The 23,416-nt window shown below is 42.5% G+C and overlaps 1 protein-coding gene across 4 annotated transcripts in view; it reads right to left on the bottom strand.

The window, feature by feature from the left end:
- SPECC1 (sperm antigen with calponin homology and coiled-coil domains 1) overlaps positions 1 to 23,416 on the bottom strand; it is an 81,691-nt gene that overhangs the window by 56,154 nt on the left and 2,121 nt on the right. The window contains exons 1-3 of one of the 4 annotated variants that reach the window (XM_058037386.1): positions 14,178 to 14,386; positions 5,007 to 5,183; positions 2,925 to 3,060 (exon numbers count right to left, since the gene is read on the bottom strand). In XM_058037386.1, coding sequence (XP_057893369.1) covers positions 2,925 to 3,060; positions 5,007 to 5,153 — 283 coding nt within the window. In that variant the 5' untranslated portion in view covers positions 5,154 to 5,183; positions 14,178 to 14,386. Of the gene's footprint in view, positions 1 to 2,924; positions 3,061 to 5,006; positions 5,184 to 5,668; positions 5,982 to 14,177; positions 14,387 to 23,416 lie in introns of those variants that run through there. The other 3 variants (XM_058037390.1, XM_058037387.1, XM_058037388.1) reach the window with 3 other exon arrangements.

Below are 23,416 nucleotides of genomic sequence, written 5' to 3'. Positions count from 1 at the left end.
AATTTTTTATTTGCATACCAGTCCTGCCATGCAATGCTCTTCCTGAGAGGTATGTGATCACATAAGAAGCTTTGAAATTCTCTGTGAAATTGCTTTTTTAAGGTTATTTGGCTTGCAGACCTCAAAGGAGCAGAATCTGAAGTCATTGATTTCCTACAATCCTGAACCTTAGGGGAAGACAGTCCTAGTTTCTCATGAATACACAAACTTCTCTATTAATATATTTCACAATCATTTCTTTGCTATATGGCTTCAAAGACTGGATGGCTTTATAAGTACATGCATTAACATCAATATATTCCAAGATTAGTGAACTCTTGCTCATGTTTTACAATTTTCCAGCCCTTTTTCATCTACTGAGACGTTAAAAACAATGCCAGAGTTCTGTAAGCCTGGCTTTAACAAACCCAAACAACCACTTCAGGACAGCACATGGGAAGACATCACACTGTGGATAAGGAATACAAGACATTTCTTTTTCTCTGTGTGTCATTTCCCACTGCCTGGGATTTCAAAACTGCCAAGGAGTTACAAAACCAAACAGCACAGCTCAGAACTTCCAGCCAGAATCAGTCTCCAGCTCCATTTGCTCAACTGCACTTGCCAAGGATGGATCCATGGGCTTGGCCTCATCCCCCTTTAAGTTGTTTATGATTTACTGTGTCAGCTCCCAGCAGGGCAGGCAGGGGTAGTTCCATCAATAAAAGACTGGAATAAATAACTGAAACTCCACCAAGGGCAGCACAGAAACAACCTTATTTAAACAACCAACCTTTAGGTCAATTATTTATTATCTGCAGGATTTGGAACATGTCTTCCTGCTCAAGGTCAGCACACAAATGGTGGACAGTCACACCCAAAGAAGAAAGAAACCTAAGCTTTTGTATTTCCATTCCTTTTTCACTTTAAATTCTCTCACACAGGACTATTATACCAACTGGGTACCATCAGAGTGTGGCTGGAGCTAATAGAATATCATTTCAGTAAAATACTCAAATCACTCACTTGAGTAACAGACAAAAAAGCCCAAACAAGGGGGAGAGATAATGCCTACAGTCAAGACATTAAAGGAAAACACAGAACAGATGAAGGCCATCAAAGAAACAAAAGAAAGTGATTTTGGAATAAATTTCTAGATTTACACATTTGGCTACCTACACAAACATCTGCATTCCCCAGCTACTGGAACCTTCTCACTTGGATTAGCTCCATAGCCAGCTTTGCATCTTGATCACAATCAGACTCTTTGGGAAGTCATTGCAATAAAACACAGCAGCTGAAAACGTTCTCTCCTTTCCTACTTCTGTCCCCTAGAACATGCTGTGCCCTCTGCCATGCTCACTGTTAGTGCTCTTAGCAACACTGCACCATTTTAGTGGGACTATTGGTATTTTCCAGGGTGACAAAGCATTCATCTCTTGTAACCTTCCTCAATAAGATCGAGCACCTTCCAGTGGCCCTGACAATGACACCTCAGCATACAGCTGGGTTTTCAAACACTCTTTCAGATTATGGAACCACTGTAAAAACAGACATGTAAGAAGACACTGTATACACACTTAAAACAGTTCTCTCTAGGTTAAAAACCATTTTAGAGTGGTAACACATACATTCTTAGTGTTTATCTATACACTTGTTCTCTTTTCATTTAGCATTAATATTCCCATTCATGCTTCTACAAATGCAGAGGCAAAGCAATACATGAGGTTATATCCAATGATGTGATTTAAAGTGGCCAAGCAACACCCAGATGTAACCTGACCTCCATAAACCATTCCAGCCTTTGTATTTAAAGCAGTCCTCATCATAAATCTCCCTCCTCCAGCCCCAGTTATTATAGCTGCATGCAGAAGAGGGCTCTCTATTCCATGCTTGTGTTTTGGTGTCTGACAGACATATTCCACTCTGGACTCCCTGCAGTGCTGTTTCCCTGGCTGCATTCCCAGGATCCTGTGCTGCATCATCTGTACAGGTTTTCATCTCCCTGCCTGGCTCCTCCCAAGCATCATGCCTCTTTATTGGCTTGTGAATCCCAAATTCCTTTGGATACAGCTAGTCACTATTAAATTTGAGGATTTACACACTGATTAACAGCAGAATTGGATCTGTCTTTGGGTTACTATGAAACATTTGTGCAGTTACAAGGCACATCATTTTCTTCCAAGGGTATATAAAGGTTTTTATATTTCATTTTTTAAAAACAGAAATCTCTCTCTGGTTAGTAACATTGTTTTGTCACACAGTCAAAACCTGCAGAGGCTGTGACAAATAGGGAGGTCATGGTCAAATTTAATAAGAGCTCACATTCCCTTGGAAATGCCACCAGGGAGCAGACAAAAGCAAGCATTTGCTGAGCTCCTGGGGGAAAGCAGAGCGCTTGCACCGAAGCCCTTGGTATGCAGATGGTGTCGCTGCCTTTGGAAACAGGCTTAGGTTTGAAACCTATGGGAACAAGCGGATGGGGCTGAGGCTGCTGGGGAGAGCATGCCCCGGGCTAGCTCAGGAGCAGCACAGGCTGCACAGAGGATGCCCAGGGCTGCTCTTTGTTCTCACACCTCTGCGAGTCCCAGGAGCAGCGGGGAAGCAGCTCTGCTCACTCGGTAGAGAGAGAAGAGAGATTGCTATTGATAAATGGGGAAACCTTCATACAGCGATGCTGTCCTGCCCTGGAGCTGGGTCCATCCTGCCCGGATCCGCGGGGCACCGGCGCCACCGCCCGGCTGCTGGGGCTGCCTCGGCTCCTAAACCCGCCCGGTGCATCCCTTTTCACTTGGTATCCCTGGCTCCTGGGGTGCGGGATGCAAAGCACAGCGTCCTGCGACTGCCACACGGCTGTGCCGCAAGGGGACAGGGGACACTGCTGGGACCTTGGCAAATCGAGAGACACTCACAGCACCTTTGGCTCGCAGCATCTTTGTGCCTACCTGTGCTGGGCTTCAGCCGGCTCTCGGCAAGCTCTGAGATGGCTCCTGCTGTGATTGTCTTCTTCAGCCTGGACACTCCCGAAGCTGCTGCTGGCCCGGGTTTGGTGAGCATGTCCTCGCTGCTCGCCCGCTTCAGCTGTGACACAGAGGGGGAACGGGTCAGGACCCTGAATATTCCCCTTAGTTAGTTCAAAATGCAAGATTCTTTGGGAAAAAAAATTAACAGTTCCATAAAGTAGCCCCATGGGAATATTGCCTTGATAATTGGAGTACATAATTTTTGTATTTGCATTCCGTTCTAGGTTTTTGTGAAGTGGGTTAAGGGATAAAGCACTGTTCCAAGAATGAGGAATGAAAATGGGAAAGACTGTTCAAAAAGGCAAATAATTGAAAGGCAATGAGGAAACAGTTTACAGGAATGGTCTACTGGCAACTTTTTGGGAGGGAATCTGGTGACACAAGTCTGCTCTAAGTGCCAACTCAAGAAACCCATGGAACACAAGGACAAGGTAAGATTCAAAGAGAAACACTGAAATTATCTTGCTTCAGCAAGCAGGAGTTACAGTTTATCCCAGAACTTTGGTCAGCGGATTTCCCATTCGTGTGCCTCTAGTAACAGTTTCTAATTAATTTCAGGAAAAATACTTTAAGTATGTTAAGACCAAAGCTTAGGAGAGTCTCCCTAGAGCAGAAGTTTTCCTATACTTTTGAGTTTGTGGACACCAAAAGTGTTTTCTCAAAAGAAAATCCACTTCCTTTGAAGTTGTCCAGTGCCACTGAAGCTCAGGCTGAACCCACTGCTGGGTTAAGAGAAAAGAGAGCACACAACAAGCACTGCCCCTATTTAGTAGTTCCTGAATCTGAAACATTCAAGCAAAATGAAATCTTTCAACTCTAATTCCTTCTCCCTTTAATCTCCTCCTCTTGACTCAGAGCCTGTGGTTTCCTGGACCCTGTGAACCCATAAGTTTCAATAGCTGAAGTGTTGATGGTGCTCCAGGATACCAAACAACGAACATTTTTCCTTCTGGCAGAGGTTTTGTCAGCTCACTCTCAGGAGGAGAATGGAACAACCTGACTTTCTGACCTTCGGAGAGTTCTGCAGTCTCTCTGAAGTAATTTCTTCAATGTGTTCTTCCCTACAGCAGCAACTGCAGTGCCTTTTCAACTCCCTTTCTTCAAGCAAGCCACTTTGATGATTTTGCATTTGCAGCTGGATACAATTTGAAGTCATTAGCTGTCATTAGGAAGAAATCTCTCCACAATTAACACTAAATTTAACAAATCAATCGTATCAGATTTCCTGATTAGTGTCCTCAGTAGCATTCCTTCAGAGATGCTGCCTCAACCACACACCATAACCTGCCTGGAGCACTGAAGTACCCTATTGGTAACTGCATCTTGGAGTCTGCACAGCAAGTTCAATAAATTAATCCTTTCTTTGAAAAACTGTGACAATCAATGAAGTTTTAATCAAGAGAAGATCTAAATACTGTACCCTGCTATGTGCTGTTCATTAAACTTTATAACTGGAAAGTTACAACCTTGGCCTGGGTTTGGATGACCAGGTTATTATTTCTGTTTGCTGGCTGCAAGGGTGCAGATGCAGCAGCATTTCAGGTGTATTACTCCATTTTCTTAAAAACAGTACTTGGACAGAAGTTTCTGTTATTTTTTAAAATATATCTGTATAAAAAAACATAGGATTCATAAAATGCGTTTGTTACATTGCAATGTCTTCTGTTAAGATATTTTGCCTTGAAGGGAGAGGCACAGGTTTTTAGGAATACTGGAAATTCATTAATAAATCTCTTTGAATTTCTTTACACGTGTAACTATCAGCTGAACTAGAAATTTGCCATTTGTTTTTCCCCAACTTCAAAGTTTAGCCAATTCCCTCACACACAGAGTGTACAGATTCAGTACATGCAAAATACTTTGAGAAATGTGTATTAATTTAATATACAACAAAATTTAAATCTCCCTGCACTTAACACAGTGGGTGTGGTAGTTTGAGGACTAAACCAAAGCTTTAACCTGGATCAAGACTGGAATATTTGAACAGTCTCCAAGGATTTGTACCTTGCTGAGCCGGGATTCAAAGGCCAGGGAAGTGGAGGACTTTGATGTCTTCATTCCTGTGGAGGTGGTGGGAAGAGGTTTCCCTCTGTCAACTCCATGGCTCCCTTGCTTTGCTATTGCACTCCAAGGCCTGGCACTACTCTTCATTTTCTTCCCAAGTAATTCAGTCTACAGACTCTAAAAAAGAAAAAAATTTAAAAGTTTATATGCATTCATGCACTTATACAAAAATATAACTTATCTTTGTGTGACCTGAAAGGCAAGAGTGATATCTGGCATGAGTTTAAAGGGCTGAAAAGGCCATGATAATCTTGATGCCCTCTCTCACAAACATCAACACTGAGTAACCTAGAGTAACCTTCAGAGCAGGCCACAGCCACTTTTACTTTTCATACCAACCACAGAAGGAACATTAACTTTTTGGGGGACTATTTAAGTCCCAAAATCTCCCTCAGGCACAGCAGAACACCTGTGAATACTGAAGCACAATGGAAGAGCAACTGAGAACATTGAAGCCCGCAGCAGTTTAAAGCAACCTTGGGATAAAAGGAACAATACTTATTTTACCATTAGGTCCAGCATCTTCAACTGAAATAACATTCACTTTTAGAAATTCACATGAGAAGCAAGTTTCCTCAGATGGGTGGAAAATATATCTTTACCTTACCAGAGTCTTCTAGAGGAGCAGCAGTTGATGTTGCCACAGTGATAAAAACACGTTCCACAATACCACAACTCACAAAACATAGTGAAAAAAAACCCAACTTCTTTGCAAACAAAGATCCAGATCCACTATTCCTCAGAGATAAGCTTATGCAAGAGAGAAATCCTGCCAGGAACCAGCAAACAGACATGGTTTCCTTTTTTTGGATGTAGCTGAAGACGTTTCAGCTGCCAGCAGGAACAAGCAGCCTGTTTCCCTCAGCAGGCTGACAGCTGCCAGTTAAACAGCTCCCTGCACTCCTGGAGATCTAAACCCATTCATTTCCAGCCCCTGCCCAATCCACACCATGAGCAGAATAAAAGAATTATTTGGATGTTTTTTCCAAGTCCCGCGAGCCTGCTGGGCTGGGAATGTGAGGGAGGGGAGGTGGCCTGATATCTCCTGTCCTCCCCCACTTCGTATGAGCAACATTTTTCTTCATTTTCCAAAATAGACACAGGATGCAGCTATGGCTCAGCCTTGTGTAGGCAGAGGGTAACTTGTCTGTTAAGCAGGTAACCAGAATATCCACAGGCACAGGATGGAACGCTGGAAATTCATTAATAAATCTCTTTGAATTTCTTTACATGTGTAACTATCAGCTAAACTAAGAATTTGCCATTTGTTTTTCTTCATATTCAAAGTATGGGCAATTCCCTCACCGACAGAGTGCCCAGTGCCTGGCAAGGTGCTCAGAGGGACAGTGAGCTTGGGCAGCAACACCTTGACAGAGACACTGAAACAATTTATTCCTGGCTGAGTCAGGAGGGGCTCTGCTCACGTTTTACATCCCATGATTTGCTTTGTCCCTGATTTCACATTCATAAATGAGAGCATTCACTGAACTGCCAGGACACAGCTCTGTCAGGGCCCAGGGTGGATGTGACAGTGACAGCACCTTGCAGGTGCCACCTCGGTCTGTTCAGGGAGTGCTTCTGCACGGAGGTGAAGGAATGTCAAGTGCTCAGCTGCTGTTCACAGAGAACAAAGCCAGCAAGTGACATTCCCTCTATTTGTCCTTGCTGCCTCTTGCAGGGGGGGCTGTCTGCTCTCTCCATAGCACTTCCCTATCAGCTCCTAAATAAAGGAATTAAAAAGTTAGTAGTTGTTGCTAAGTATAGGCATTACCCCATTAAAATTCTTCACACATCCAGTGAGGAGCCATCCACTGATCTCATTAAGAGCCTTTGGTGATGATTGTGCTGATCACTGGTTTAAAGCCCTGACAGATATGTAAACTATATCACAACAGACGATATAATTTAGCATTCCCACTGCTCATGATCCACCTTAGCAAGCTTTGGTGCTTACAATATTTAAAAACTTATCTTTTAACAGGCTCTTAATCCTTTTAACATTCACTGTATTTATATGGGTGAACAGGCAACTACACATGCAAACTCTCTTGCTGATTACATCTCCAAATTATGCAGATTTAGGTTTTTTGCAGATCCAGTGGTTGCACATACACTGCTTTATTATACCCTCTGGTTTTCTTCATAACTGTACCTCATTTTCCTGCCTTAAGCTGTACAGATGCTGTCTTGATACCAAAAGGAATTTAATTTTGAGTCATCCATGACATTTTCAAGTTGCAGTGGAGTGATATGCTCATTAGAGCATGATGTTAGGAGTAAAAGGAAGAGGTAGTTAAAGAAAAAACCCAAACCACAATTCAAGAAATCCAGTCAGTAGCCTAAGGCAAACTGGCTCCTTCATGTAAAGAGAGCTGAATTATTTGCCATGTGGATTCAATAACATTTTACTGCACCAAGCAGATGAAACTAAAATTGAGAAGAAATACCTGGATTTATTAGTGTTTATTATTAGTTTTCCCATGTATTTATAGGAGAACTGGCATTTGTAAAAGATGGAGTTAAGACTTCTCAGGTATTTGGCTAACCTGAACTTGCCTTGTAGATAAAGATTTCCATCTCTGAAGTGGGATTCCAGGACTTTCCACAAGCCTTATATGTACTTCAAAGCATCAAGCCAGGTTGCACATCCTAAGCTGCTTTCATTCCTAAGTAGGTGACACATATTTGAGTTATTAGAAGCACTGCTTCAGTAGTGCAAAATAAAAGTACTTCAAGAAAAAAAAAAGTGAAAAAAAAAAGTCCTGCTGTTCTTTGATGAGAGCAGAAAATCCATTCTCAGAGTCACCATCAGCTTTCCCCCTCCTCCAAAAGCAATTTATTGCATTACAATGAAACAAGCAAAGCAAAAAGCTCCATGGAAGGGGTGAGCAGGGGGGACAATGGAAAACCCTGGAGTTCAGGACCAGTCAGGACACCCAGCACTGGCAAGGAGGTTTTTCTTATCCTGGTGTAAATACAGCACATTTATTAAAAACATACAATCCAGCTCTTATCTACTTGTGTCTTAGAAGTAACTCTGCTGAATTTTCACTAAATATCAGCCTTCCACAAGGACCCCAGAGAGACTGGTTTGATCTCTAGGCTATCCCCAGGGAGACTTTAAAGAGAAGGAGCTTTCCACAAGAGACACAACCAAGCTGTTCCTGCAAACACAGGGACAAAAATCACCTGTTTTACATCCATTCTATGTCAATACATTTCAAATGAGAGCTGATCCTCATGGGAAAATGACTTGCTTTAAGCAATGCCTCAAGCTCTGTGGGTTTAGTTTTCATTTTTGCACCTTTCACAGGGAATTTTCCTTAGGAAGCAAACAGAATTACTGCCAGCCTGAAATTCAAACTCCCTCTTGGGCATCAGCCAGAGCAGGGCACTCAGCTGGCCAGACTAAATCCCTGTAGCATACCCTGCTTGGAGCTGGACTCTGAAACTGAGGAAACAACCCCATGCTGAAATAAATGAGGACTCAGCAAAACATAACTTAGCAAAATTGGTTCTATTGCCAGGCACTTCCAGACTGCAGGGGCTTGGGGTTGGGTTTTTAAAAATCTTTTACACCCAAAAGTGGTGTCTGAATACACTCCTCCTCTGAAACAGGTACTGCAAATGATAATCAGGTTTACCAAAAATGTAAAGCTGGTCCTGACAGAGCTTCTTGTCTCAGTAATCCTCAGAATTCCCTGCAGGCATCAGCCTTTAAAAATTCAGGCCATGCTATACAGTTCATCCTTTTTTACTGGTATTTTAAAGGATATTTGGAATATGTTGATGAGGACTATTTTGGCAGTTGGCAGAAGTTCTGCAGTCCATTTTACTTGAAATTTTACTGTTTTATTAAAGGCTGAGAACCCAGACATTTCTTTATTAGTCAGTCCACATGCATTTATTAATAAAAGTCTTTAGAACTAGCCTAGAATGATTCCCATTTTATGGCTAGAAAAACTGGATTAAGAATTTATCCTAACTCACAGGCAGTCAGCATCAGCAGAAGCAACACCAGGGCTCCAGGATCTTTAGACTTGGCTGTGGATCAAAAGAGGAGTTCACCAGTTCTGGGGAATAAACTTCTAGGACACACATTCTGCTGACTATTAAAGGCTATTGTATTCTGAAGAACTAAAGAAAATGGATAGGTTGATTTGAGTGATAAGCAATATTATTTCACAGTCAAGAAACCTAGGATTTGCACTATTAAATAAATAAAAATTATTAGCATATCTGTAGAAATTAAATTACCCAGGAAAATCCCTGTTGGGGGATGGAAAGCATCTGTACCCCATATATAATTGTTATACAATTTAGGTTTTGGTGCACATGCCTGTGTGTCAGGACTCAGCAGGATACTCAAATTAAAGCAGAGTCATGCACAAGTTGCTTTGGGAAAAGGAAAGAAATAAAGAATTATGAAAGCTCATTACTGAATCTGGAGAGGAATGTGCCAGATGGCAGCTTCACCAGGACCTGGGAATGCCCAGCAGTCCTGAAGGATGAGGCCACAGTCCCAGCTCTGCACCTAAGGCCCTCAAAGGACACACGTGTGACCTTGGTGGGTCAAACCCCACAGTCCCCAGTGCCATTTTCCTGTAATTCAGCTGCTTTTCATTACATCCCAAGGTCAGACTATTCCAGAAGCTTTGTAACACACACTCATGAATTCAAAGCATGATTTTCTTTTTATTTTTTGTAAAATCTGCATCATGCTTCTACTATTTTCCCTCTAATCAACTTCTGCTATTTTCAGAGAAACTATCAACTAGAACATAGAAATATCTAACAAGTTCAGTAAACTGTAAAGCATTTTCTAGTGGCACGTAGGAAGCTGCATGGCAGGATAGACAGCTGGGCTAAAATAGAATTCTTTTCTGCCTTTCACATCAATTAACTTTAAACAACAATTTTTAGGCTTGACAGATGCTTCCATATGACTCATCTTGATTTCTTAACTGATATTAGGAATCAAACCAGGGAAGCTGATAGTCCAAATACAGTAATTGGTAATGTGGAGATAGATGGCATAGAGAAAACTTCATTTAGAAATAAGATCAGGCTAAAAAATAAAAACAAACTGTTAGTCCTTTGGTCACCCTTAACAGATTTCCTCAGGCATCTGCTCCTTTAACCTCAGCAGAATTTCTGTATCTATCCAGTCTCTCTTTGCTTTAACTCCTATTACCTTGTTTTGGTGTATTTGAGGCTCTCAGTGCAACCTTCCTCCATCATTCCTCCAAGCAGTCACTTGTTGGATTCTTGCTTTTACAAAGCTTAGCTTTAATTAGGATTGGATGAAAAAGCCCAGAAAAAAACAAAACAAAACCAAAAAAAAACCCCACCAAGCCAGACCACTTGCTTCCACCCAAACACAACTCAGACAAAAAAAAAAATACGCATTTCCTAAAACCTCATCTCTAATGCCCCTCTTGCTTTTGCTGTCCAAAAAGAATCAATTATAAACCCCCCCAGACACTTCACAGTTTCCTCTGGTCTACCTCAGCAGACTCTCTTTCCAATCTCATTTGCAGCTGAATTTTCGTGGTTTGCTGGTAGAGGACAGGAGACAAGATATCACTTGGAAATTTTCATGTCCAGACAGCAGGGCAAATTCTGCTGGTTTTATTCATGCCTCAAGAAAGATGGTTTTAGTGCTATTATTATTATTTTTCAACTTTAAACAGTGGAGAAGATTGTACTATAATTAAAACAGCTAGGCAGCTGTAGAATTGAAGTGATCTTGCAAGGAGTTAAAAATGCTATTAAATTTTAGCCACAGAACTACACAGAAATGAGGATACAGACATTGCCAAGGTCACCCATTTAGTCACTCTTGGGTTGAAGCTTGCTTTGCATTTTTGCTTTAATGATTCTTCTGTAGAACTCTTCAACATCAAAAGAGCACTTTCAATGTGGCATCGGATGAGAATTTTCTTTTCAGAGGATACAGCTCTACCTCTCCTCTAGAAGGAGCTATTGCAGAGCCAGTTGCTTTCCTTCCCCCCATGGTGTCAGATGCAAACAGGTAATGGAAACTCCCTTCAACTTCCCAAAGACAAAGTTTATCTGTGGTCACAGTGGTAAGGGAGCAGCTCACATTTTTGTGTTTGGCTTTTCTTGCTTATTTCCTTAGTGTCTTTCCAAGAATGCCCTACAATTGGTGTTTATTGAGTAGCACACAAATGTACTGAAGGGTTCCAAGGATGTCCAAAGATTAGAGATGACCCAGGCAAGGACAGGTCCAAGCAGCCACATGTGACAGATTTCCAGCCATCAACTCAGCCTCCAAAACCATCCCCAAAAGGCTGCCAGAGGCCAGGCCAGCAACTGCAAAACTTCATGTTTCAGTATCATTCAAAATAAAATCCTCTTCCCACAGCAGCCATTAGAGTCATTGATGACTTTTTCAGGCATGGAGAGCACTGCAAAACCTTCTGCCCACCCTCCTCCACAGAAGCTCTCCCTGGAGTTTTGGATTTGTCAGCCTTTCACTCATCCTTAGATCACATGAGAAAAATGCAGAAATCACAACAAAATCCTCACGTGGACAAGGAATTGGTTCAGCTGCATTTCCCTTGTCCTTGTTCCATGCTGCTGGACATTTATGAGACAGGAAAGTACAGAGATCTTTGCTGTCATCCAGCACAGTGACTGATGCTGGCAAACTGAGCCAAAGCTGTACTGGGAGATGCCTGGGAACACTGCCTGTCCTGTATTTGAATCACACTGTTTGTCCATGGATTCTCCATCTCCTCCTCCTTCCTCCCACTGATTATCTAACCAGTTACCATTACACAGCTCAGGAGAGAAATGCTGCTACCTCCCAACGACCCCTGATCTTATAAATGAGGATAAAAACAAAACTCCCAACCCAGCTGTAATTTTCTACATGATGTGGCAATTCTGAATCACAAACACCACGTTACTGAAGGATGCACAGGAAGATTCAGGAAGGCTAAAAATGATGCATTGACTCCAAACTCCCTTTTTGAAGTTATAGCCATGTTATAATCGTGAGGAATTAGGTCACTCTGGGCTTTCCCCAATATGACTCTGTCCTGAATAGAAGGGTTTAATTCATGTTCAGTACATTCAGGTTGAGAACAAAAATGTTTTAGAGTCATTTCAAGGCAGCTATTGCTCATTAATCCACGTTCTTTCAACTGCTGTCCCAGTGAATACAGCACAAAGCAAGTGACACATTCGGCCACTTCATGTTTTGCCAACCCACAAGAAGGAAGAGAAGAAGGTTTCATTTCAGATAGAGCAAGAGCTATATAATTGCTGAAGAAATTAAGAATAATTACAAGTGGTTTGCCTGATAATTACCTGCCATTACGTTTTTCGGTAGCATAGAAGGTAAACACAACTACAAGAAAGAAAAGGAATGATGATGTTTTTTTGGAACAGCAGAGATGGACAGCATGTGGCTACATGGTCATCCTGACTGGAACAGAGAGTGGCAGCTTCCCTGTCCCCTCTGAGCATGGAAGGATGATACCAGAGGCAATGCATTCCATGGAATTCCACCTGGTTCCATCCTCAGCTTCAGCACAGAATCATCATACCCCCTCAGCCCTGCAATCTTCCCATGCCTTAGTTTTTCCATTTGTAAAATAATTGCTCACTAAATAGGATATTTATGAAGATGGACTCATTCGTTTGCCTTGGAAAGGAACCCCACAGAAAAAAAAGCAAAAATTAGATAAATCAACATCTGTCACACAGCACGCAAGCGAGCAGCCTCACAGATTGCCACATGCTGGGATGTTTCCCTGACTCCCGTTTTCCATCCATCACAGTGCAGAGAAATAACTGAGATCTGGAAGCTATCCCTTAAGGAGATATTTATCTCCCATTAAAGAGCAAAATAGCTCACTTGAAGTTCATAAACTGGGAACTTCTGAGTGCTTATGAGAGACAGTTTTAACTTCGGACAGAAAGGGCTCCTTGCAAAGATGAGGACATAACTCCAAAGCTGCAGGAGAAACCAGAGGACTTCTGCATTTTAAAGATATTCATAACAAACAGGAACAGAACAGACCTAAGCAGCAGTTTTGCAGCTGTGACTGGGGGCCACTGATGGACTGAATGAGCCACCTTGGTGGGCTTCACAATGAAATTAAATTGGTTTAGAACTGCACAAGAAATGGAAGGGGTAGCACATAGCCAAGTGCACGTTAGGATGAGGAATTTCTGTGGTAGTTACAGAAATTCTGCAGAAAAAACACTGAGCAAATGAGGTATTCTCTCTCCTGCCAAGGTTACAGCAGCAAAGAACACTTGAATTTAGAAAGAAACATGCAAACCAGAAAGGATCAGTAGGGGATTTCTAGAACTGTACAGAAGAGAAAAGATAGAGAATCCCTGTTTTCAAACCAGTTCTACCACTAATCCTTTACTGCTACACACACAGGGCTTAATTAACATCTCTACAACTTTGCCATATTACCTGCTCTATAAATGCTGTTATTATTGCAATTGTTTCTATGACCAATCTTCATCCCCAGCACAATTTTAAAGACGACAGTGGAGGTGCAGTAATGAAAGGGTCCTGCTGAGAACCTGACCAGCCCTGGCTGCCAGAGGTGCCTGCTGGAGTGCCCCAGCACTGTCCCTGCTCCCACAGATATGAGCTGCCAAAGCTCCTGGCTCAGCAGCCCCTTCCCTTCTGCCCTTCCTTCACTGGACTGTGTGCACATGCAGCAGCAGAGGAAACTCTGCTCGTGCTCCTGCTTCGATTCACTGTCAGGGAAGAACCGTAAATTGCCAGAGGAAAAAGCAGGAACAGCTTCACCCCTTCTGTCACTAAATCAATGTAGCTGAGCAGGAGGAAAATACAGTAGCCAGCTCTCCTGAGGGGATTTTTTTCTGTGGTTGTAATGGCTTTTAGATCACCCCCACCCAGCCCATTTTCAGCTAACACAGCTGTGTTTACCCTATTTTTGATTAATTCAATTTAGTTTTACATTGAGATGCTATGAAAAAAGTGTTGTTGAGCAAAGCCGGGTCATTCACTCTACAAATACATTACTGACCCAAGAATCCTTCTAGAGATAATACAGTTCCCATAAAAGAAATAAAAGATAATAAAATACTTACAGTAAAAAGCTCGTCCTCTTTTCTGCGTTAAAAAGAAAAGTGTCTCCCACTAGCTTCTGACAGCATGTGCAAACCAGACTGAAAATTCAGGGCTTGAGTGCTTCCCTGAGAGGAAAACCACATTGCAGAGAGACACAGAGAGCTGCTTGAGAAATGATTCACACACGGAAGCGAGCTGGCTCCACCGGCGCCTCGGCATTCAGCACACACACAGCACTCGCTTACTCAGGGGAATGACAAATATTATATTTTCATCAAAGCAAGGAGGATTTATGCAAGAAAGCAATTTGAAGCTTAGGTCCAGAGCAGTGAGATGCTTCAATCCTTAAAGCAGATGAAGAGTTTATTTCAGGGTCCCATCAGCCCCAGCTGCAGGACTGGACACTGGGCAGAGCACAAACCCCAAACTGGTCTGGATGATCCAATTAAGCAAAAACATGCAGCACATACCACAGAGAAAGGGCAAGGAGGTGGCACAGAAAAAGGCATTTTCAGAGGAAAACACAGAAGCAGCTTTCAGAAGCTTTTCTATTCCATAAGAATACATCCCACAGAGCGCCAGCAATCACAGCCAGGACACCTGATGGCATTTCCCTTGCCTCCATCATTGCTTCAACAAAGTGGAAAAATGGGTGGAGGGAAGGAAGGTGCACTAAGACAGAAGCTTTTACAAAAGTAACCAGAATCAGTCCTGGGTGACTTGAGCTGCCCAAGAAGGGTCAATCTGTTCTTTTTTTAGAAAAGAGCAAATAAAGGACAAGAGCGAACAAATGCTTGAGAACGTTAACCTCTTCCTTAAGATTTTTGAAAAGAATTCCATGATTGAAAACAGGAAGAAAAAGGCTGGAGGTCTTAACAGAGTTACAGCAAGCAGAGATAGTATCAAGTTGAAGGAGACAGAGAGGATGAAAAGACATCAAATCCAAATTTCAAACAGAAAACTAACATGCTTTAAACAGGGCTTTTTGTCCAATTCTGTCTAGAGAGGGTCTGATCACCCTCTGGTCTCCCTGACCAAAGAATTCCTACAGATCAGGAATTCTCCCTCTCAACAGTGTGAAGCTGGTATTTAAGTAATGTTGATACTACAGTAGATATTTCTAGTAGATGTTGATGGATCTGAATACTCCAACCTTGTTGCACCCTCCTTACTCGAGGTGCCAAAGGGGCCTGAAGGAAGCTGATGTTATGCCAAGAGTAAATTTATGTTTTAGCTCGGTGTTGGCAGCACTACTGCTATCATAGAGTAACCAAACCCTAAAAACAGATTGAGTCAAGCCAAATCTCCTCTGAAGATTATGGATTTGGGATCCAAGTTTCTGATATTCTTGAGTAATGAGCTCTTGCCTTATCTTAAAATGCCAGAACAAGACAAAGGAGCACACCATGACTTATTTGGCACAGGATAAAGCTCTGTGCTTGGCAGGTCTCAAGCAGACATTAGTTCTAAGTCCCTACATTCAGGCAGGTGCTGTTCCAGCTTCGCCAACAGCCACAATGTACCAATCCTTCTACCCAGCCCGTTTTGACAGCTCCTTCAATGTCCAAGGGCAGGCGGTGTGAGCACAGGTAGAACTTACCCATTCTGTGTTTTAACAGCAGATTCAGAGCTCTTGAGATGATTCACAGCTCAGATAAGGAGGAAGTTGCTGTAGATACTTGGTCTGAGTGCAGAGCTCCTCCTCCCCGAGGAAGTGACCCCACATGTGATGCAGGCACAGGCAATGAGGTCACCTGGTACCCAGGGGAGGGACTGCAGCTCACCCCTCTGCTCATGGAGCACCTTCACAACTGAACAGATGCAGCTCAAAAATACCAGCTCAGGGACCCTGAGCTCACCAAGGAGAGGGACATCAGGTGCAGACACCTTGCTGAGAAGATTCTTTGGCTGAAGAAACCAAACCCTTTTTGGAGAGCAGCATTCTGCCCCTCTGCCACTGCTGATGAGTTTGTTTGGGCTCAGAGGGAGAGCAGTGTTGGCAGCTTGAGAGGTTTTCTATCCTCCAGCCAAGAGAAATACAGAACTGAGATGAGGGAGTGGGGAGGCAAGATGAGCTCCTGTATTGTACTCTCAAGTATCTTTGGGATGCATTTGATAAATATAACTTGACCAAAACCTAAAAATGAAATTCTTGGCTGTAAGGAGACAGTCACAACATTTACATACTTCAGCTTGGGGAGACAGCCTGGAATAGTGGTGGAGAATTTCCCCAAACCCAAGGAGACCAGACAGTATATTTGTTTATTTAGAGGTTTTCTGGGAGCCTTTATGGCTATAATTACCTGATCTCTTTACTTAGACCAAAGAGTTATTCAGCATAAAACTTTCTGAATTGATAAATTGCCTTTCTGTTAAATGAAAAAACAGCCCAGAAACAAACAGCTCAAATGAGCTGGCCAGGCTGAAAGAAAGCCAGGGCCTTAACCATAATTACTTTCACACAGCCAGGGTGAGAAAACAATTTCAAGTAGCAATATAAACTTTTTTCAAGTATCTGCCAGGTTCTTACCCAGCTGGTAAAATTGGTTGACAGACAAAATAACACTGAACATATTGCCTGCATTCTGCTCAATGCACTTGCTCCCACAACTTCCCTACAAGGTATGAGAGAATAAGATCAAACCTCACCATTAATACACCTTAAAAATACTGCATTTGAGGAATTTTAAGGTTTTATGCTGCATTAATGGTACAATTCCTCAAGAACAAGTGTGGATGAGAACTTAATGAAATGAGCAAAGGGCAGAATTTTGGGTGGCACAGCTCATTTGAGAAGCAAACACACAGTGTGGAAAAAAGGCTCACATAAGCAACAAAGTTTAAAATATCTTTGCATTTACAGATATTTAACTGCTTTTGTGCATGAAACAATCTTAATTACAAAGGAGAGAAATTCCATAAACAAGGCTATTATGTCAATAACAATGTCTTTTTAAAGCAAGTCTCTAATTCAGCTCTAAGGCTGGGGACGTTGCCGTCTGGAGTTGGAAAACCAAAAGCAATTACAAAGGCACGCCTGCATCAGACAGTGGATATTAGTGGAGTCAGGCCATGGCTCTGGGACAGCATTTACTCTGTGCTTTTTCCCTTTTGGACATAACTGATCCAAACTCCTTTATTTTCTCAGTTGCAGTGCAGATGTCAGGAAGTTCACGCTGCTGGTGGACGTTTGCAGAGTGAATCATGGGGCACCACTTTCCATTTTGACAAAAACAACTGCTGCTCGGTCAACAAGATGCTGCTGATCAAATGGGTGGATGGAACTCCTGCAACTGCTGCCAAAAAGGCTCCACCAGCACAAGAAAGCTGTGTGAGCTGCCTTGGAGAACTGGGATTTATTTTTCCTTCCCTGTTCTTAAGGGACTACTCAGAGTTTCATGTTCCTACCCAACACCTGTGGCTACCAGCTTTGACCTGCAAGTGGAGAAAATGCTTGTTGCTGGGAGAGACTAGAATAATTCGATTTGGGTGAAAAAAGGCAGATAATGTTTTATGGAACGTGGAGTGCTACAGGAGACAAGAAAAACAGCTTCCTCTGGTGCCTATTGCCAAAATTTCAGAAGACCAGACAACAACTTGAGAATTTCCAAGGGAACAGCCACTGAGTCAGTCAAGAATAGAATTAGGAAACTGCCTGTTTCAAAAGTAACGCTGAAAGATGTGCCAGCATTTTTCAGTGTTTCTGTAATTTCCAAGTAGAACACTCAAGAGTTAACACACATTTATCTACTAAAAAAAAAGCCAATCCGCAGAAAAAGTCAAAATGAGAAAGGAAATCTATGTAGCAAAGAAACACTCATCATATTTCATATACTTAAAATTAAAACTGCTGATCACTTTTGCACACATTTATGCAAAGTTTATTATTCTTGCGATTTTCAAACATCTCTACTTCCTTAGGCATCATCTACAACCAAGGACAGCTTTCCTGCAGTCACTCTGTTATGCAAAATGTGGATAAATCTGAACATGCAAAAAAGGCAACACTGAGTGCTCTTCCCTGAAAGAGGACCATAAGACTTATACTGTTCTTTTTTACTAACTGATTTTCTTTATAATTTCAATGATTAAAAGCAAGAAAGGCTTAAGGGAAAGGGACTGACTTTCTATTTTATTCCTCCTCGCTGTTAGTTTTCTGCTATATAGGTTATAATGTGGCACTCATTAACAATTCATAGAGAATTACCATATTCAAGTAGCACAGCAAGTTTTTACTACCTACCCAGGCAAAATCCTGCCCAGCCCTGCTTGCTGCCTTTACTTATTGTCCCAGAGGGATCTCATGCTGGAAGAGCTGGCATTCTATCACCTAACGGGAGAGGAATTCCAACAGGTTGGAAACTCCAAGGAGCCCAGAACAGAAGAACATTCCATTAAATCGCTGGCAGTGCAGAGCTGCGCAGCAACGCGAAGCTCTGGAGATGTGCGCTGGAGGCTGCCTTGGAATTAAAAAGCCCGACGGGATTCTGGAGCAATGTCCCGCTGCTTTCAACTTCTCGGTGCTTTTCAGGGGGATGCAAATGGGAGGTGGGAGGTGTCGGCTTTGTCTCGGAGGGGTTCCCGCTGGAAGTGCCGACAGCCGGAACGGGAGCGGGGCTCTGGGATCCCTCCGAGCCACGGCAGCATCAGCGGGAACCGAACCAGGACAAACCCACAGAGGGAACTCGGGAAGCACCAGGAGCTCGGGATCCAGGAGAGGAACGAGCCCTCTAATGCAGAGCAGAATTACAGAAAAAAGGTTCTTGGCAAGATCTGATTCCCCACACAGCAACGCCCTGGAGTGCCCACCTCGGGTTTCCTCTCTGCATCTTTTACAGACACTCCATCAGTGTTGGTTCATCATTGCAGTAGCTTAATAACTCATCTATTTTACAGGTCAGGAAAGCACCTAAATTACTGAATAAATATCACAAATTAGCAAGAATCTACAGGGCTCATCGATTTTAGCTCCCATCTAAATCAGCAGTTTTGACAGACATGCACACAGAGGCACCCAGAAATTCACCAAAGCCAAATTTCTATGCTGATGTAATCAAATACAGAAAAAAAGGGAGAATCTAAATTAAAGCTCAACAATTCCTTTCTTCTAGACAGCTTGTAGGAACAAACACGTTTGCTACTGCTTAAACTTTTAAATCAGCTTAGCAGGCTTGAGAAATGGAACCAAGCTGAAATTTGAAGTGCCCAAACGCCGAGACCCTCCCAGCATTAACCACAACGCTACAGAGGAACCATTAAGAAACAAGTAGTGGTACAAAGCAGGCAATTTCCATTCTGAGAGCCAGGTTCTGCTTTCAAGACTTCTTACAACATTATTTCCTTGGATCTCTTGGTTGGTGATCATAATCCCTTCAGATTTTAAACCCTTGGTGCAAATCTGGCACTCAAAAGACCTCTTAACTAAAATGAATTAGAAGCATCCTTAAACTCAACAAAAAAAGATTTTGGCATGTGGCTCACGTTGCCTCCAGGGCAGGTAAGGACAAATATCAACACTTCACCAGCAAGCATGAGCTCATCCTGCAGGCACAATCTTCCCATCAAACGTGCTCAGTGCCACTCGTGCTGGCTCTGCTGTGCCAGAGTTCCCCCCACACAAAGTGGAAGCAAACTGCTCCTCTCCTCAAGGTCTCATTTTCTCATGCACCAAACAGCTCACACCAGGGCAGAACCCCCCCTTACCAAAAGCCCTAAATGCCCAGAAGCAGGAGGCACAGGGAAAGCAGCAGGATTAGGTGCTCAGTTTTCCATGTTTCTATAAAAGCAAGTGATAATTTAAAATCTCCAGCAGATCCTATAGTAGGAGGGCAATGAAGCAAGAGAACAGATTGCATGAAAAAGAAGTGCCCTATGGAGTTTGTGACCTGTTTACCATAAGTAAATAAATAAATGAAAGCAAAACAACCCCCTGAGGTGACAGTTTGCATGAGGGACATTAGTGACTCTGTCATGTGGAAGCCTATAGAAACAACTGTCATTACAGAGCAAGGGATTGATTTGCCACACAACAGGAACTCGGGAGAGAAAGCAGATGTGAAAGAAGGGAAGAGGAAGATTTGGAAATGAGGACAGCAGGGAAGTCATCTGAATATTGCCCAGCTAACACCACTGCCCTGGTACCGAGCAGCTGAAGGGCAAGAGGAAAATGGAGCAGTTTGAGAACGCCATGAAATGAACAGAGAACACACAAGGCAGGTCAATTCTTTCTACTCCCCACCGAATCACTCAGCAGCCCTTCCTGCTCCTGTGGCAGGTGGAATATCACCATTTTGCATCCTTCATTAGGGTTAATTAGTTCACTTGCTGACAGTGCTGAAAGAAAGGCCAAGTGTTGGCTCAGCCAGAGGGAGTGACATCTTCCATTCCTGCAGGAGCCTGCTGCCCAAGGAAAGCCTGGGCTGTCCCTGCCCCTGGAACTGCCCTCTATTCCCTGATCTGAGGGCAGGCTCCAGAATAAATCTTATTCCTTTCAGTTCCACTGCCATCCACTGCTATCAGAAATCAGGAATATGTTATTCTGGCCCCTTTGATCTCATTCAAACCGTGAAAACAACAGCCTAAGCATTTTGCCCTGCCGTATCTCGGGGAGCTGGAAACCTTTTACCAGCAAGAAATTCTTCCAGCAGTTACCATGGTGACTCTGGTAATAGATATTTAAAGGCAGCTCACTCATAATCACATTCATTAGATATCAGGAGGCTTTAGTAAGAAAGGCACAAAAAGCTTGAAACCAGGGAGCCAACCAGGCTTGGTGATGGTGTAGGAAATTTATGGAGAGGGATCTGCTTATCCCATCATTTAGCTGGACACAAAGGGCTCCTGTCCAAATCTGGAATGGCACTGAAGCTTGCAGAATAAACTATTTTTAGTTTGTCAATTAAAAAATTGGTTCTGAAAGCCTCATTTCAATGGTGGTACTTCCATTAATCCTTTCAGAGTGGGCATTACCAGAAATATAAGAAACAGCTGTGCCACAGCTCCATCTCCAGTTAGGGCCAGGCTGCTGGCAATCTCCTGGTCTGCCATCACCTGGAAACTCCAATCTGGATAAAACTCTCTGAGTTGAAGAGATATGTTTGGTTATAGAAATGCTAAATCATTTATTTCTTTAGGTTTGAGCTCACAGCTCTCCAACCCACTGGAACACAACCCAGAGAATCTGCAGAAGCAGATCTCCAGCCAGGGAGCCACTTCTCCAGCCTGTGTAACAGTCATCAAACTGAGATTTCCTTTCTCTTTTTGCTGCATATTTCCATGACAACTTTCCTGCAGTGTCAACTTCTTTCTCTTGGAAAGGTCTCTCAAAGAGAATTCAGGCTTCTATAGCAACAGCTGAAAGCCCTGGGAGATAATGATGCCTGGAACTTTTTTTAGAGCATGCAAGTGTGTTTTAAACTTTATAGGTGAAAACAAAAATATGTGTAATATTGGGCAAACTGTGAAGAGGAGAAGGAGTACCTTGCTGAAGTGGAACAAACACAAAGAAACCACCTTATTTTCAAAAGGGATGCAGACTTTGAGATCTAAAACGTTAGGGAGAGCAGACAGGATCAAAGACTCATCTTGAAAAGCCACATCCTGTTCCTTCTCTCTGAGTTACAGAGCTCAGTCACAAGGAACGAGTCTGCTGATCCTAAAAGGAGATTTCAGTCCAAGATCTCTCTCTGCAGCCTATTTTATATTGACTTAAAGCAAAAAACAAAAAAATGAAAATCAGGATACCTTTTGAGTTTTAACTCCAATATACCTGTCACCTATCTATAATCTAACCTTTTTCTTAGTACTTTAGCTGTTTGCCATGGTAGTGACACAGTATTCTCCAACACTGAGAGCTACTTTAGAAGGAAAAAAAACCAACTCAACTGCACTCTCAACCAAATTTGCTAAACTCATAAGCCAAGGAAAGTACAGAAGCAGCTTTCCTTCACTGAAATTAGATCTATTTCACAAAGCACTTCACTTCTCCAGTGCCCTTTCCAACCTAAAGTCTTTTAAAGAAAAAAAAGACAAAACACTTTAACCTACATTCACAAGGTCAATGAGAGGTAGGAAAGGATTAAATTTATTGTATAGATGAGAACACCACAGGGTGGAAACAAAGCCCAGCAGGTCCCAGCACCTTCCTTTTGCAGCCACTGGAAACCTCTTTGCTCCCAACAGGTGAGATCAGCATGTGACCACCTGCAAAGCAGCCCCACTTTCTTCTGCTTGTGGTGATTAAAAGCTTTTCCTTTTTTCATTTAAATACTCATTAATTTATCTCCTCTTCTTCTCGTTCACCCCTACATCAGGACAGTTCTGGTAAGGAAAAGAAAGTGCCCAATGAGTGAAAAAGAATGAATTTGATCTAATTCTTGTTGACTTCCACCTTCAGTCACTTCTTGCCCAGCTGAACGACTTCAGAAAACACTCTGGAACTGGCATTTTGACAAAATAAAACTGAGAACTGTGAAAACTTGTTTTAATTTTTTTAATAGCACTGCTAGAGTCTATTCAAAACCTGGGAACCCTACCACCAAGACACATATGCAAAACCAGGATTTCTGACAAACACCTCATTATTTCCAAGATTTATCCTGTCTGGAGAAGAACTGCAGCGTGGGAGTCACTGAGTCACTGCAAAGGTCAAGTGAGACGCAACGATTCGGTGTCTCCGTGTGCTGCCCTCTGCTGAAACAGACACCGAGCTCGGCATCGTCTGTGCCCGCTGCTGCCGTCACACTCACCCGAACTCACAGTGTTTCATTTCCTGGGACCATGAAATACACGAAATAAAAATAACCTGAGCTCTTGCACTGGACCGAACAGCTCCAGGGTAAAGGAGTGGATGGAACAGGAACAGGGTCGGATGGTCAGGTTCACAGGCTTGGAAATAAGAAACAGCTGAAAGTTTCATTTAAACATCTTGTTTATCAAAGATGTTGAACCCTCATAGTCCCTCTCAAATCCCTAATCCTCCATCTGATTTCACCCACACGAAAAATCTGTTCAGGCAGATGAGATTATTTAAATACCCAGGCACCGGAATTTGTTCGTATGTAGAACAGAGTGGGGAAAGGAGAAAACTATTAAATATCTAAGAGGAAAAATAGCCTCTAATTACACATTAATATCCATAAATAAATATATTTTATAGAACCATGTTTACAAAATTCTTGCTTAAATATTTTATTTACAAACAAATAGTAACCTAGCATTTTCTCCTAAACTCAGGGAAAGAAGAAAGAAAGTCAAAGCA

Source organism: Melospiza georgiana, chromosome 19 (assembly GCF_028018845.1).
Source record: "Melospiza georgiana isolate bMelGeo1 chromosome 19, bMelGeo1.pri, whole genome shotgun sequence".
Taxonomy (NCBI): domain Eukaryota; kingdom Metazoa; phylum Chordata; class Aves; order Passeriformes; family Passerellidae; genus Melospiza; species Melospiza georgiana.
The sequence above is the reverse complement of the archived record's forward strand: the minus strand, read 5'-3'. Positions and strand labels throughout refer to the sequence as shown.